At 42.7% G+C, this 17,247-nt stretch overlaps 1 protein-coding gene across 1 annotated transcript in view; it reads left to right on the plus strand.

Annotated features, from left to right (window-relative positions):
* Window positions 1-14,876: 14,876 nt before the first annotated feature.
* The window catches only part of ATOH7 (atonal bHLH transcription factor 7), a 61,856-nt gene continuing 59,485 nt past the window's right edge, over window positions 14,877-17,247 (plus strand). The window contains exon 1 of the mRNA XM_073878924.1: window positions 14,877-15,816. Coding sequence (XP_073735025.1) covers window positions 15,182-15,751 — 570 coding nt within the window. The 5' untranslated portion in view covers window positions 14,877-15,181 and the 3' untranslated portion in view covers window positions 15,752-15,816. The remainder of the gene's footprint in view (window positions 15,817-17,247) is intronic.

The raw sequence follows: 17,247 nt of genomic DNA on the forward strand, positions 1-17,247 counted from the left end.
GTTGGCAGATGGTTTTGTGTTTCTAAGCCTGACCTTAGCAGCCCTTCATCAATCTTGCACTGATTGATTCTCAGGAAAGGGGAGACTCCGACTTCCCAGGGTACCCAAGACACCTATGATTTAGTTACTACCTGAAGACCAATTAATTAGCCCACACTGGTTCTCTCCAGTTTTCCTAACAAAGCTAGGAAACACTGGCTGGGGCAGCTTTCTGCTAGCTCATTAATTCTGTCACCCCAAACATGGATACTTCTAAAACATAAAGAAAAAAGCATCATTTTGTATGGGGGATGATGGGTGAGCTCCAAAGTCTGCAGCTATCGTGTACTATAATTCCTGCAGCCAAGGGGCTCCTTGTCTTTCAGAAATCTTCACCTTTAGGACTGAAGCAATCAACTGCTTCTCCCATTGCATCTTAACTCATGGAAGCCAAGGCAGGCTTGTTAATCATGAGAGAATTTACCCTTGACTATCAGGTACTTTTTATTTTTAAAGTTTACTTCTTTTTCTTTTTTTTTCTTTTTTAAAAGATTTATCTCTTCTGAGAGAGAGACAGACAGACAGTGGTGGGAGGGCCGGCAGAGGGAGAGAAAGAATCCCAAGCAGACTTCCAGATAAGCGCAGAGCCCACGACCCTGAGATCATGACCTGAGCCGAAACCAAGTCAGATGCTCAACCGAGGTGCCCCAAGTTATTTTTCTTCTTAAGTCAAATGGGATTGTATTGTTTTTTTATGACATAGAATTAATTCATAATCAACTCTCAGTTCTCCTCTGGAGATTATCTGGGGATCTCACTTTCTTTCTTTCTTTTTTTTTTTAAAGAGAGTGTGGGGGAAGAGGCAGAGAGAGAATCTTAAGCAGGGCGTGGAGCCTGAGGTGGAGCTCAACCTACTGTGCCTCCCAGGCTCTCCTGGGGATTTCACTCATGATACTCACTCAGTCAGTTTCCCCTCGTCTGTCTCTCACCTGGCCCCAATTCTCTCCTAGTCTTTCCTCAGTCCTTGCTCTTCGTTCCCAGCTAGGGCAAAACTAGGAAGAGTCAGGGCTGGATGTGGGGATGTGTTGGGTGTGTTAAGTACCAGAACAGGGGCACCTGGGTGGTGGCTCAGGTCATGATCTCAGGGTCGTGAGATCAAGCCCCGAGTTGGGCTCCTTGCTTAGCCGGAGTCTGCCTGACATTCTCTCTTTCCCTCTCCCTTTGCCCCTCCCCCCCACTCTCTCTCAATAAATAAATAAAATCTTAAAGAAAAAAGATGTACTAGAATAGCATACTCACTTTTAGGATTAGTTACTCTGACTCTTCTCCTTTAAGAGCAGAACCATTAAGTTGATTTTGTTTACTAAGAGCTTCCTCCTCATGATGGTAGTTACTTTTTGGTTGTTTTAAAGGATAAACTGAGGCATATTAAAATTTTAAGAGTTTGAGCAAAAATAAATTCCAATCTGGCAGTGCCAAACCAGAAGTGGTTAGAAATGCTCCACCAACAGGAGCTACGGGCCACACTTTTACAGAAAAGACTTGGAAGCAGAGCAAGTAAATTATTTGACTGGCTATAGCTTAAGCAGCTGCATTATTTCCGAAAGCCTAGTTGGCTGTTTATGATTGGTTTTCCTTAGGTTTTGGTTTCTTAACCTCGAGATATTTACAGGCTTAGGTCTTGGTTTGCTTATATAGGGGGCTAAGGCATTAGAACCATCTCAGTCTTGTGGCCTCCGTTTAATTAATTTAACAGTAGTGTATGCATCAAATTTTTTGTTTTATGGAAAATTTCAAAAGTGCACAAAAGCAAAGAAATACTATAATTACTCCTTCCAGTCCCCTCCACCCCGTATTCATTATGCAGCTTTGACATTTATCAACTCATGACCAATTTTGTTTCACATACGCCCCCAAACCCAGGTGTTTTGTGCTCCTCGTCTGGATTCATCTGAAACCCTGTTTCCTCAGCTGAACCTGCCCAGGAGGTGACCCTGGGTGCTGCAGACTCCTGTTGGTCTGTCTTCCACTCCATCTTGTGGACCGAAGCTTGAGAACACCTCGACTGTCACACCCTATTATACTTGATGGGGAAATTCGAGGCGTCCTGGTGGTGGGTAGGACAAAAGAACAGCTGTGCCGGGCTGACCACAAATTAGGGCATCTTTGGAGGTTGTCCTCCAATTCCCAATTAATTTTTAGGAGAGCTTTAATTATGCCATCAACAGTCCTCACTTAAACAATCACAGGCACTCTGGCTAGGGGGGACATGAGTGGCAGACTAGATTTGCATAACCATTTACCCTAATTAGAATGTCAAAAGTTGGTGGCAAAGAGGCCAAGTTGTGCTGTGACTTAGTATCATTTTAATTTAGTCCAATTTCCTATTATTACAACTGTCTTCCTCTTTGCCTCTCAGGTCCTCTTTGCTTTTAAGTGATTTGTAGCAAAAACAGAATGGAAAACGGAGCAACTAATAACTCACTGGTACGCTGAACTCCTGAAAAACTTTTAAAAGGTTTCTTTCCTTAATCTAAGCCATGATTTTAGTTTCTAAATAAACATAATTGCATGGACATTTAGATGTAGCACTAGTAATTTAGGCAGACACTTAGCTTTGAATCCAGAAACCTGCTCTTTGTGTACATGTGTGTGCACGCACAAGTGTGGGTGTGTATGAAGCAGTAGAATCATCTTCAGGTTGTCACAGGAGAAAAAATAGTGTCTTTGAATAGTCACTTTTATTCCAATGCTTTAACGCAAGGATCGGTGTGTAATAACAACTGTAAGAGACACCCATGAATAATTTTATTTTTAATAACGTGTAAAGCTTCTGTAATAAACGTTTTGGACTATAAGATTTGAAAACTACAAAGCAGCCTGAGAATAAACAGAACTCCAGGTCTCAGGCATAGGAACCCCCCTAACCCATTAGAGACCGTTTAGTCACGCATCGGTGATTTCTGGGTCCGGGCAACTGAGCTACTTACCCAGGTCGTAGTTAAATCAGGCATCCTCTGTCTTTCCGCCCTCATTCCCTTTTAGCAGCAGGAGGCCACCTATTTAATTAGTTGGGGGTGGGAGCGTCTGTAATCTCCTGGGGCAGCTTTAGTCCCAGGGTTGGATAAGAGGGTGAATCCAAACCTGGGTGTGGCTGGCCTCTTCCCTGCAACATATGGGGAACCCACCACGCCTTCAGCCCAAGTTCCAGTGGCAGGCATTAGTGGAGAGGCCTTCCCTGCTGGGAACACACCCTGTAAAGCCAAGGGCAGGTGGCGTCACTAGTAGAGGTCAAGCAGTTCTTAGACCAAACAGCATCTGGCGAACTATGCCAATTGGAAATCAATGTCCCTCCCTGGGTGGGTTTAATTTTATGGTTGTTTGCACAAACTTACAGCCCCTAATGGGAAGGGCAGAGCTCAGAGCAGCCTCCCAGAGTTGTTCCAATGGACTGATGTCTTCGCAGCCCATCGATAAATTGAATTAGAGTTTGTTTACTAGAGGCTAGGGTTGGAGCCTGGTGTCAGGCTAAGCCAGACTACAGTAATGGTGGGGTTAGCCACTATTTATCCAAGGCCTGGAGGTTTGACCACAAATGCAATACATGTAAGCCCCCAAAGCCTACCACATCGTCTCCAGCCTGAGAGAGACATGTGGGTTCCTCTGCGTGTGGCAATACTGGATCATTATGTTCAATGTTCGGACACCATGTTAAGCAGACCAGTATTCTTTGGACTGACACAGATTTTATAGTGGTTAAGACACTATATTCTTATATAACTTGTATATATACAAGTTTCTAACCCCTCTGGGCCTCATTTTCTTCATCTGTAAAATGGGGACAATAGTAGTACCCATCTCGCTGGGGTGCTGAGAGAATGAAATAATATGTTGCAAGGGTTTAGTATGGTACCTGGTACATTAGTTCACTTCTAATAAATCTCAGGTACTAAAATCTAATAAATCTCAGGTACTAAAAATGACAATAAAGATAATAATGAAAATTCCAGCTAAATATGAGTAAGATAGACATGTTAAATAAATAGGCAGGAACCAAGTGAGTAGTGCTGACTTAAAAATCTTGAATGTTAACATTTTTACAATGGAAGTTCATAGTCTTAAAGTTGTATGGGGAGTCTTTAAGTTGCTCATTTCTCCCTTGTTTGGACTCACTAGCCTCTCTTGTTTTTCAATGAAGAGATGAAGATCCAGGCACATATTTTGATTTACCCTGTAATGAATGGGTTCTTGTGTTAGGAGCACTTCATGCCGGTCTCTGGTCCTATCAGAACCAGAACTCCAGGGAACCCAGCAGTAGTCTGGCAACAGCTTCTGTCGTAGATCTCAGGTCCATCACTCCCCCAAGAGAGCTGGGTAATCAGGATCAAGTGATGACTCAAGGGAGAAAACTTTTGTGTAGCTGGGGATGGGGTTGCTTTCTTCAGGGCCAAAACTCTGCTGGAGGTGGGCCTGCCTGGCCATCCGTACCCCAAGCTTTCCCTCCCCCTATCAGAGACAGTTTCATAGAAATGGACACCAAAGGAACAGGGGCGAGGAGCCCTGCTTCTGGGTGCGGCTGGGGGAAGAGGACAGGGGAAGAAGGGCCAGTTCTCCCAGATGAACAGTGCGGGGGTGGTCAGAGAACTGTGCTACAGCCCAAACTGCAGCTTTCCTGAGACGCCTGGTTACTCTTCCCCTTTATCTGCAGCTTCAGCTGAATCCCCATGCATGCTCTTCCGCTTGAGCCAGCCAGGTGCCCCCATTTTATTCTTTAGGAACTACAATATTACCTTCAGTGATTAACTGGGACAGTCTCAGCTATGCCAATCATCCAGTGAAGCATGCCATGGGTTTCCTACAGTTATTATTAGAAATGGCTTCTTCCATAGGATCTATCCTTCTAAACCATGTTTGGCTGTTGATTCAGACTGGGAACGCCCTAGCCCCATCTTCTCCAAAGAGCTTCCCCTGAGGACCCAAATATGAGTTTGGGTCCTTTTATGAATGACAACTTTGAAGCTAGGTAATATCCCAGAGCAAGAGATCAAAGTTTCTCTCCCAGCTCCCTCAAATAGGGAGACTTTCCACACGATATCACCAAGGGTTGGTTAACTCCGTAGCACAGCTAAAGACACAAGTCCCTGTGAGGGCCAGTTCAATTTCTCCTCTTTTCTGGCCGTGGAGTTCATCCTCTCCCCATGGCCATGATTAGGCTCCTCCCAGATGGTTACCCTTGGCACAATCCATCCTCACTTCTGTAGGAGCCACTGAGAATATCAGTGTTACTGTTTTAGCTTCCCATAGACCACATGATTCACCAAAACTTCCTCCACGCTTCCTGGAGTTTTCATGTTTCAATGTCATGAATTAGCAGTTAGAGCCCTCTTAAGGAGCTCCCCCCTTGACGACTCAAGTGTTCCATTTGTCTCTCTGTCTCCCACCATCCCTTTCCTCCCCACATGGTAGATAAAGGGATTGGGAACAGACCAGGCAGCTAGGTGCATCTCCAGGCAAGTCATGGGTAAAGCCAGAAAAGGGTTGGATTAACTTCTGGGAATCCAGAAGCAGACTCTGTGGTTTGAAGTACAAAGAGGGTCACCTCCTTGACCCCAAAGTACTGATGCTGACCATTAGCACCTAAAGATACGTAGTACTCCTGTTCTGTCCCTATTTCCAAATATTCACCCAATATAACCCTAAAATGGAAATTTTCTACTAATTTCTTTCTAATTTCATGAGCTCATAGGGTGTGATCAACTTGTGGCACTACCCCCCCTTTTTTTAAGTTTGTATTTTGCAGAATTTCAGACAGGAAGAATAGTATAATGAACCACAATATGCCTATCACCACGCTTCAATAATTATTAAGTCATAGGCAATCTTGTTTTACTTACACTTCTACCTATTTCTCTCTGTCATAGATTTCGAAGCAAATTCCACATATTATATAATTTCATTTGTATTTCAGTATGTATCTCTAAAATATAAGGACTTAAACAATGTAACCATGGTATCTATTACATCTAAAAGAACTTGCTAATAATAAATTATTATTAATTCCTTATTATTAAATAAGCAATCAGTGTTCAAATTTCCCCCATTGCCTCATAAATATTTGTAAAATTGGTTTATTTGAATCAGGATCCAAACAAGATCCGCACATTGCATATGGTTGATATGGTTCTAGTCTCTTATTATAATTCCATAGGTTCCCGCTTTGATTTTTCTTTTTTTTTGGCAGTACATTTGTTGACAAACCAGTAATTGTCCTATTGAGATTTTCCAATTCTGGATCTTGCTGACTGCCTCCCCACGGTATCTCTTAACATGTTCCTCTGTCTTCTAATTGTCATGCAAATGGCTTGTTAGATATAGAGGCCTCATAACATTCAGGTTCAATTTTTTAGTAGATATACTAGGTGCTGTGTCTGTCCATCAGGAGGCATACAGTGTCTGCTTCTGTCTCTCTTAACTTTTTTTAGTGGGTTAACTGGATAATAATTGGAAGCACTAAAATAATAGAGGCAGGTTATTTGCAGGCACAGGTCTACCAGCAGGCTTTGGGCAATAAACTGTGGGTTAGGACAGTTTGAATCTGACCCTGCCACCAATGCCCTTCTCTCTACTGGCACTTCCTTCCTTTCCTGGGTCCCTTCGTATACAGTCAAATTCCGACCCGGCTGAGCAGTGAACCTCTGATCATCCTCTTTGACAGCTTGTTTTTTGCCCTGAAAATTTTCCCAGCCTCAACATACTTCTCCCAGCACATCCATCTAACCATTGGCATTGCCAGAGAATTTGCATACTCCCTAGTAACTATAAGAGAAATCTTCAGGATTCAAAAGAATGACCAGAATATAGTGGAGAAGGAATTAGTTCATTAATTTCAAAACTGCAAGTTAGACTTTTGAGTGTAAAGATATACAGATTTTTAAAAGATTTTTATTCTTCTGAATGAGAAGGAGAGAGCACATGAGCACACAAGTGCAGGGAGGGGCAAAGGGAGAGGGAGAAGCAGACTCACCACCGAGCAGGGAGCCCGACTACTCGACTACTCAACTACTCGGGGCTGCATCCTAGGACCCTGAGATCATGACCTGAGCTGAAGGCAGATGCTTAACCGACTGAGCCACCCAGGCACCCCAAGATATATAGATATTTTTTTTAAAAATCAGACACTAAAATGTTTTAAGATGGCCTTTTCCTTAAATGTAAGATTATTTTTTTTTTAAAGATTTTATTTATTTACCTGAGAGAGAGAGAATGGGAGATAGAGAGCATGAGAGGGAAGAGGGTCAGAGGGAGAAGCAGACTCCCTGCTGAGCAGGGAGCCCGATGTGGGACTCGATCCCGGGACTCCAGGATCATGACCTGAGCCGAAGGCAGTCGCTTAACCAACTGAGCCACCCAGGTGCCCCTAAATGTAAGATTATGAATTCAGCTTGCATTTTCCAAATTTTTTGTGTGTGGATACTGCTCTCTGGATATCCTCTGAGATGAAGAGTTTTCCATGACCACATAATTTGGGAAACTCTGTATATCTCATCCTGAGGACCATGATCATAGTAAAAGGTCTGAAAAGTCCTGTAGTAAAAAGCCTTTATAGCTTTGTTTAAGCCAGAATTTCTTTTTCTTTGTTGAAGGGTAACAGTTTCAGAATACTCTTTGGGAAACCAATAAAGCTGATCTTCTGGGTAAAGTTAGGCATGAAAGAAAGGGGGTACTGGGGGCTAGAGTCAGCACTCTGGAATTTCTCTGACACACTTGAGTCTGGGGACACTGGGGAGACTGAATTGGTAAGAGGTTCTCATAATGGGCTTCTGCAGAAAACCTGTGTTCTAGGGGTATTTCTTGGCCTAAAGTTATCAAGTATTTCAGTAAACTTTTGGTTTCCATCTGAGATGACTTACCTGTATCCTGCACACCATCAGAGGGCATGGAGGCATGGCCACAAAATGAAGATTATAACACCCCCTAAAAGGGTATTGTGAAGATAGGAATTAACACCTGGTAAGCATTTGGCATTTCCTGAAGGCATTACTTTATTTATGGTGATGATATTGGTTTCTTTAGCTTAAGGTCAGCCTGAGTAAAAACTTCAGTAAACCAAGTAGCAAATACATATTTATCGAACACTCTAGCAAGACCCAGGTATCTGAAATTTGCCCCTTCCCTCAAATGACTTATAACCTAAGGGTGCCTGGGTGGCTCAGTCATTAAGCGTCTGCCTTTGGCTCAGGTCATGATCTCAGGGTCCTGGGCTCCCTGCTCAGTGGGAAACCTGCTTCTCCCTCTCCTGCTTCCCCTGCTTGTGTTCCCTCTCTTGCTGTCTCTCTCTCTGTCAAATAAATAAAATCTTCAAGAAAAACCTTATAACGTATTTGGAGAAACAGGAAATAAATTCATAAGAAGATACCAACAATACTAGTTTTAAATATCCACGAGGGTAGAGATTTTTGCAGTGTGGTCAGTTCTATTTCTAGTACCCGGCACATAAGTTCACTTAATATTTGAATAAATGAGTGAAAAGTTTGAAACAATGAAACAAATTGGTACATGGCTGCCAAAGGAATAGAAAAGCACATATACTCCTATGGCTACCAGTGTTGGATCCCACTTAGAGACAGCCAGGAATCTGACTGGTACAGATATCTGATCAGCTAGGCATGACATCTTCTTGCTCCCTGCTCAGTGAAGGTCAGTAGGAGGCTGGGGCACAAATAGGGAAGTAAGAATCGAACATGATGGTGAGGAGGAAAAAGAACACAGAATTAAAAGACCCAAGTCTTCACACATTAGAAAAACTTGTTCAGCCAAGCTGGTGAAATTGCACAAGGAAACAAAAAGCAACACCAACTAAATTCGAGAGAAAACCACTTCCCCCTGGGGCAGGGAGCGGGTATCAGCGGCTGGCCTGGGCCAGTAGGCTTCTGGGCTTTGACTCTGAGCTGACTCAGGTACTGCCTGAAACCTGGATTGTAATGAGAGCCACCCTTTGGGGAAGTAAGCCACCTGCTCCCTGCAAAACAGCAAATACCACAATTTCAGAGCAGAAACAAAAGCAGCAGGTCTGTTGCCACCGCTTTTGGAGGGCACAATTTCCCTCAGAAGAGTCTGTATGAGGAGGAAGAAAAAGAGCTGTGTTCCTAGGGGAACAGTGTCTACACTCCCTTTGTGTGTGGGGTCCCTTCATCTACCTTTTCCTCCTCCCTTTTTTTCCTTCAGCCAGTATTTCTTGAGCCTCTGTTATGTGCTAGACACAATTCTAGGTACTGGAGATACAGCTAGGAATAGTATAGAGGAAACCCCTGAATTCCTTTGTCAAACAAACAGCTAAGGACATAAAGCATTGGATAGAACAGGAGCTGAATGACACAACCAAGCCAGCCAGGGAGGATCTGGGGAAACTGCATTTGAGGCTAAGGAAGCAACCAGGAAGGAGCACCAAAGTGGGGGGAAGCATGCGAAGTGGAGGAGAAGCAGCCTTTTGAGGGGGCAGCAGTAAGAGATGATGTCAGAGGGGTGGGGTCACCAGCCCTATATACTCATATACAAAAATATGTTTTTATATTTTGTATGCTATAATTATACCCCAAGATAGAAATTTGTAAAATGAGATAAACATCAGCAGAATTTCTAATCTTTTCACATACTCTAATGGACTATCTTGTGTGCTGTTTGGGGAATATAACCCTGGTTTATGACTCAGGGTTAGTTTTTTGATGGGTGTTGGGTCTTATCTCCATAACTGGATTGTGAATTCCATTAGGCTTAAAGGCCGTCATCCCTGATGTTGTCTGGCACAGGGCTGAACAGATGGAAACAGTAACTATCGGTGGACACACAGACAAGGAGGCACCCTTGTAGAGAGTCTTCGCTGGGAGGCAGGGATGGGTCCTGTGATTTTGCTGTTGCCTGGAGAAAAGATTCCTTGTACCAGTCAGGGTTCAGCCAGGGAAACAGGGCCACCGTACGGACTATGGAAGCAGGAATGTATTCTAAGGATGAGGACTTACACAATAGGGGAAGGAGCTAAGAACATAAGGGTCCAGAAGGGGTTGTTGAAGCATCAGGGCATAGTCACTAAGCAGCCCTGGCTTGGGTGAGTGAGGAGGAGCTTGTAGGGGGGTCTGGGAGGCATGTACTTCCAGCGGCTGCAATAAGACTGGGTTGGGGAGGTGCTGTCAGCAGAGCTGGCAGTCAGGAGGGAGAAGTAGATACACAATGAGAAAGTTCAAGAACAAACTGGAATCCACCTGCACCCCTGTGTCTGTCTTTCATGGCCTCTAACCTGCAAATGATGTTCAGGGCATGGTGGCTTCACTTCTGCTTCCCAAAGAAGCAGATAACTTCCTTTTGCCCACCTCAAATCCAGAATGACACAGGGAAAGGCATTCTGAAAAACAGTTTCTGGTCCAAATTTACCATAGAACAGTGCAGCACATCCCTCAGATTGATTCCCTTTGTTCTGCTTCTAAACTCATGAAAAGAAACCGTAACTGATTTGTCTTCTCAAAAACCTCAGTACCAGGAAGGGAAGGCCCTGGATGGTGAATGCAAATATTCCAGTCACTGGAAAAACAGAGCATCCCCTGAAAATTAACGCTTTAAAATATGTGTTTATAACTATAAAACTGAACCTCAAACTATAATGCAATCCCTAAATTTATTACCCAGTAAGGCCCTGAGCAGCAAAAGGGAAAGGGAACTCCTCTTCATTTACTCTTCTCTCTGTTACTGCTCCCTGTATGGAAGAGCAGGAAAATAAAGCAAAAATGAGCAGAAAGGAGGGGTAGCTAATCTACATCTTGAACAACTGCCACAGGTCATTTTACTTACCCAAACAAGCACCTATACTGCATTTAATTGTATGCCAAACACAGAGCTAAGTGCTTACAAAGAGTAACTATCTAATCTCATACCAAATCAATAAGATTGGTTCTATTATTAACCCTCTTTTTTTTTTTTAACATTTTATTTATTTATTTGACAGAGAGAGACAGTGAGAGAGGAAACACGAGCAGGGGGAGTGGGAGGGGGAAAGCAGGCTTCCCACGGAGCAGGGAGCCTGATGCGGGTCTCGATCCCAGGACCCTGGGATCATGACCTGAGCCGAAGGCAGACGCTTAACAACTGAGCCACCCAGGTGCCCCATTAACCCTCTTTTTAACAGATTAAGTTAAGAGGTATAGAGAAGTTAAGTAACTTGCCTAAGGTTGCACAGCTGGGATTCTCATCATGACTAACTGTAGCTTTATGTATAAAAGATTCAAACAATGTTTCATTAAGTTCATTTTCATTATCATTTGTAAAAACTACTCACAACATGTAGTATTAGCTGTCATTTAAAGAGTGACTTCCTTAGGGACCAGGCAGGGTCCTTTACAGCTATAGTCTCATTTAATGCTCTCTACTGCCCTGTGAGGTAGGTATTATGATTCCACTTTGCAGATAGAAAAATAGAAGTGATTTGTGCAAGAGCACAAAGCTAGCTGACAGGAGATACAGGACTCAAAACTGACTCCAAAGATGGTGCTTAACCCAGATGCTAAGAGAAGGCTAAGATCCACTATGGAGAAGAGTAAATGCAGAGTCCAAACCATGCAAATCAGTCTGGCTCATGGTGATGAGAAACTAAATCAGACTGTCAAGCCAGAATTCTCAAGCAGTGTGTGAAGTGATGGGGGCTGGAGAATCACCTGGGGCACTGTGGTGAGCCCATACTTTCTGTAGATAAGTGATCACTTCTGGGGCCTGGGACAGGAACTCCTGCATCCTTGTCATCTTTCCTCTAAAATAATATTGCTCCTATTTTTCTACTCCTACAGGTGTAAGCTCCTTCTACTTCTCCCTCTCCCCCATCTCTATCTGCCAGTTTTGATTTCTGGCCAACCCTGAGATATACAGTAACTACCAGTTCACCTGGTAGGATCATACCCTCAGTACAGAAACATTGTGGGAGTTTCTGACATGCATGTTCTCCTGGCTCAAATGGCTATATTTTTTGGTAAGAAAGAATTAATTTTGCATTCAAAATGTGGAGCTAATGTGTGTGTTCTTTACAAGGTGAGGGAATGCAAATCATTTACATGGGTTATTCACTAGGAATGCACTCATTCTGTAGCATCTATCTCTCATTTACCTAATTTATTTTTCTAGCCATTCAGTTCGTGTCATGTATTACCCTTCATTGTCTAGGCACTGTGCTAGACATCAGGGTTATAAAATAAATAACACTGTCCTTTAAGCACAAAATTTCTAATTTTATTCCTGAAACCTTTACTAGTGACTTGTCTGACTTCGGGAAGTCACTGGTGGATCTGTTGCCCCACTGTAAACTGAGTGGCTTGTATTAAGTGCTTTTATAATTTCAAAATCTCTAAAATCAAAGGACACAGGAAATTTTAATATAGTCATTAAGTAGCTCAATACCTCTGAGCATAGTGTTTAGTTTATATATCTCACCTTCTCCTCTATAAAATAAATGGGAGGTACTAGAGCAGGTTTGAAAAAGTGTATTCCAAGGAACTCTGTGAACAGGCTTCTCTAGGAAAAAAGCATTCTGTATTCAAAAAGGTCTAGGAAATGCTAGAGTCAGTAGGTTTCTTTACCTTAGAACTTCTCAGAAACTTTACTATACCAATTTTGCTTTGTGTCTATCCAAGCAGGAGACAGTAAATATGCTTCCCAAACTTACTTGACAATGAAATCCTTTTCCCCAATAGCCTCTTCATAGTACTAATAAATTGTCCTCCAGAATGCATTTGGGAAATGTCTTACTGTACACACTATATACTCCTAAGGCCCTTTATTATAGCAATATTCTCTATCCTGGATCAATTTCCATGTCATAGATATCCACTAGTTTATGTTCTTATGTGCTGTATGCATACTGCTATTTTTCCTTTTTCTTGTTCTCTTTTTTTAAGATTTTATTTATTTATTTGACAGAGAGAGAGCAGGAGAGCACAAGCAGGGGAGAGAGGCAGAGGGAGAAGCAGACTCACTGAGCAGGGAGCCCAATGCGGGCGGGGCCCGATCCCAGGACCCTGGGATCATGACCTGAGCCAAAGGCTGTCGCCCAACCAACTAAGCCACCCAGGCGCCCCTCCTTTTTCTCTTTAAGTTGTGCTTTTCTTCTCTTGGTGCACAGGCTATAATCTCTCCAAAGATGAATATATGGCCTGCAAAATCATGCATCTTATTAGCACTTTGATCAGTAGTGCCCCGAACAAGTGCACAGTATGTTTTGTGAGGGAACATTCCAAAGAGTATCACAGAGAAGGCTCCTTTGGGGAAAGGGATGAGATAAGTGAACATGAGAAAGAATAGGATTAATAGGGCAGATTTCCATAAAAATTCAAAAAGTATATTTGACATTTTGATGATGAAATAACATAGTCTTTCCTGTCACAGGACTACCATTCCTGACCAAGACTATTAGGACTCAGAGTAACAGAGCTGAGTGGCTCCGTGTAAAAGTCTGTGTTCAACATCTGTCATGCTGGAGATCATTAATGTTCAATTGCATCCTATTGTCTTCAAGTTACTCAACTTCATTTCACTGTCATTGCTTCAGCTGGGGATTAATCAACTATTTATGGGAAGACTGGACTTGGGAGTCAGGGCATTCACAATGGGGTTTCAGTCTGAGGCAAAGGTGGGGGAAGAAAGTTACAGTAAAAAGACTCCTGCTTTGTGAGAGGTTGTTGAAAATTGAATTTAACAAAAATATCTGAGAATAATGCTGACACAATCCATACTTCAAAAGGAGAAAGAACATGGTGTTCCTGAAGAATCCAGAAATGATCCTGGCTTGAATCTATTTGGATCTGGTTTCTTTGCCACTTTACTCTTCCTTAAGAACTAGAAAAAAGTCGTGATGAGAGAATCAAGTTAATGGGTTCTCTGTATAAATCAGATCATTATCAATAGTGGAAATCATGCTTTGTTATTGTTCCTGAGGACAGCTGATACAACTAAAACATCCACAGAGTATGAAATATTTATAGCTTTATGAGATGGGGATAAATCTTCCATTAGAAATTGTTTTTAAAAATCTCACAAATTACTTAGATGTTTCCATTTTGCACATATATGTGCATTATGATTAGTTTTATTAGATTTAAATGTCAGATTAAATAATTATCATCTCAATATATGTCCCCAAAACATTTATGAGCCTCTTTCAGGGGAAATGGAGTATAAATTCTGAGTTAATTTGCCTAAGTATCCAAACTCATGCAATCCAACTATATAACTAGAATATTTTTTTGATATACCAGTAATATCTTTTGATATGTTACAATAAGTTATTCTGCAGAAAACAGCCAAATTATTTGCACAGTAAAATTCCAGGTCTGCAATATTAAGACCTACTAATTTGTCCCAACTTATTTAATAGCTAAAATAAAAACATCAATATACTAGATCGGCATTAACCAAAATTGTCATTCATCTTGACAAAGCTAAATCATCTTAAACTTCTAATATATCTCATAATTCCAAGACCAACATGTTCACACAAATAATTTCTAATAACTGTAAAACTTTGGTTAAGTTTTTGATATGTAAGCTGCCCGTTGATACGGGAAAAGATGGACCAAGCTCTTTCCCCACCCCCCACCCTGTTATTCTTTTGGGGACAGCCAGGCCACTCCAGATGGTGTGTTACTGTTGGACATAGCTTTGGAGAAACTTCAACAGACGAAGGCTGTAATGTCAGGATTTTGCTGTGCGTCGTTCCCCTTCCCCCCGCCTGCAGTTCCCAGGGTAGGAAGGTGCTGAGATGGAAGCCGAGGGACGCCCGCCCACCTGCCACCACCTGTTCCCTCCCTCAGCCCTCTGCTATAAATTCTCCTCCTTCAAAGATTCATCCAGCACTCTCCGACAGCTACTGCGGAAAAAGCGCTCCTTCTCTATCTGAGCATCTGGAAAGATCTCGTCTTCCTGAAAAAGAAGTCTCGGGCTTTCCCAGAGGACTTGAAAGACCTTCCCCAAACCAGCCACACCAAATTCTGCAGCAAGAAGGTTCCCTTCTCTTTTCCAACCTCACGTTGGGAAAATGACTTTCTCTTCAGCACCTCAGTTTCCCCTAAATTTGAGCCAGTGAAGAGACATCAATCTGGTTATCCAGTAGGACGGAAGGCGGGGTCCCCCACTCCCCACTGTAAACTCTGATTCCACACGAGTTGCTTTGTGTATGACTTACTCGCTCAGAAGAGCCACGTTGGGGAGCGGCTCGATAGACCGGCTCGCGCGCAGGTGCCTAAGCGGGCGAGTGAGCTCAGCGCCTCCCTCCTTCCGGCGGGGGATGAAGTCCTGCAAGCCCAGCAACGCGGCGGCGGCAGCGCGCGCCGCGGCCCCGTGCGCAGGCGGCGCCGAGTGCGCGGGTGCGTGCGCCGGGGCTGGAAGGCTGGAGAGCGCGGCGCGCAGGCGCTTGGCGGCCAACGCACGCGAGCGCCGTCGCATGCAGGGTCTCAACACGGCGTTCGATCGCCTGCGCAGGGTGGTGCCCCAGTGGGGCCAGGATAAAAAGCTGTCCAAGTATGAGACCCTGCAGATGGCACTGAGCTACATCATGGCGCTGACCCGTATCCTGGCCGAGGCCGAGCGATTCGGCTCGGAGCGGGACTGGGTCAGTCTCCACTGTGAGCACTTTGGCCGCGACCACTACCTTCCGTTTGCGGGCGCGAAGCTACCGGGTGAGAGCGAGCCCTACGGCCAGAGGCTCTTCGGCTTCCAGCCAGAGCCCTTTCAGATGGCCATTTAGGGCGCGCGGCCCTGCCAGGGGGAGATGCCCAGTAATCGAGCTCCGGAGCCGTGGCCCTTTCCCCAGTAGGTGGCCAAGGATGCAGTCTTAGAATAAAATAGCAAACTTTCAGGTTACTTTTATTCGCGTCACCGGTCTTACGGACACGATTTTATTGCCTTTCTCTTCCTCCTTATCGGTATTTTGTAGATTACATTAATGGATCTTGTGAATGGTTTTGATTGCTGTGAAAATAATGCCCCTTCCCCCTTTTTTGGGACGACTTTGAGGGAAAACAATCTTAAGAAAAAAATAGGATTAGGCTATACTGCAGTTTTAGTCCTCAGAGAGATAATAACTTTCTTAAACTTTGTAAGTTTGACTTGTTCGGGTGAAGTTGACAATATCCATTACTTGTGTATGCTTAAAACAGCTACCTACCCGTCGTGTAAATGCATTTATGCTTAGTGCATTGTGTGTGTATGCATGAAGTAGTCATAGTTTTTTTTTGCTAGAGTACAGGGCGTGAGTGCTCTGTATTTTTAAATGTATACATTATAAAATATAGATTTTGTAATATATAAATAAAAATGTGGGTTTGTTCTTCATGCCAAGTGCCCTGCTAGTTTCGTGATGGCAATAAAGGCCTCTTTGGGGACGATGATTTGAGTGCTTCTCTGAGTGAAGATATGGAACGTTGAAATCTAATTGCACTGATTGGCAAATGTGCCCTTTTGTAATACTTCGTTTAAAAAAAAAAAAGACAAGCTGATGAGAATACAAATAATTAATTTGAAAGCTTTCTCTGTGAACTTGGAAATATAGATACATTTTTCATGTTTTTTTTAAAGGTTAAAGTAGTTGAAATAACATTTAGCTTTTAAGTAACTAGATATACAATTCCTCAATATTTTATTTAAGCCAATTACTACTAATTCCTTACAAGTACCCAAATAAATATATTTATTCCTATATAGGAATATATATATGTTAATATATATATAAATGTAACTAGCACTGAGAACTTAAAAAATGTTGCTTTTGTAAGTGATTTCCTTTTAATCAATACAAGCTAGCAAAAAGGGCATCACCACCATCAAGACTAATCAAGATTAGAGCAAAATAGTATGCATGGTATTGGTTTGAATTATTTTTATAAATTTGCTTAACCATTGGATGAATAAACCAAACCTTTAATGTAAAGAGTGACTTGGTGGTCAACAGCTCTGCGTGCATTATTAGAAATAGTAATTAGAAATAATAACTAGAAAAAACAAGACTCTGAGTTGTGTGTGCATTTGACATTTTTCACTAGTCAACAGAAACAATAGTGACATTCCCCAAACTTACGGATTCCAACGCCTAACATCAGAGGCAGCCACCTATTGGCAATTTATATTTATTTCTATAGAAAGTCTCCGTAGAAATTTTACTTTCTTAGTTATCCCTAATTATCAAAATCCATTTGGTTTGTAAGGAATGAAAGTGTCTTCCCCAGGGCATAAACTTAAACTTAC

Source organism: Callorhinus ursinus, unplaced genomic scaffold (assembly GCF_003265705.2).
Source record: "Callorhinus ursinus isolate GAN/ISIS: 27379988/994484 unplaced genomic scaffold, GSC_fseal_2.0 scaffold31, whole genome shotgun sequence".
Taxonomy (NCBI): Eukaryota; Metazoa; Chordata; class Mammalia; order Carnivora; family Otariidae; genus Callorhinus; species Callorhinus ursinus.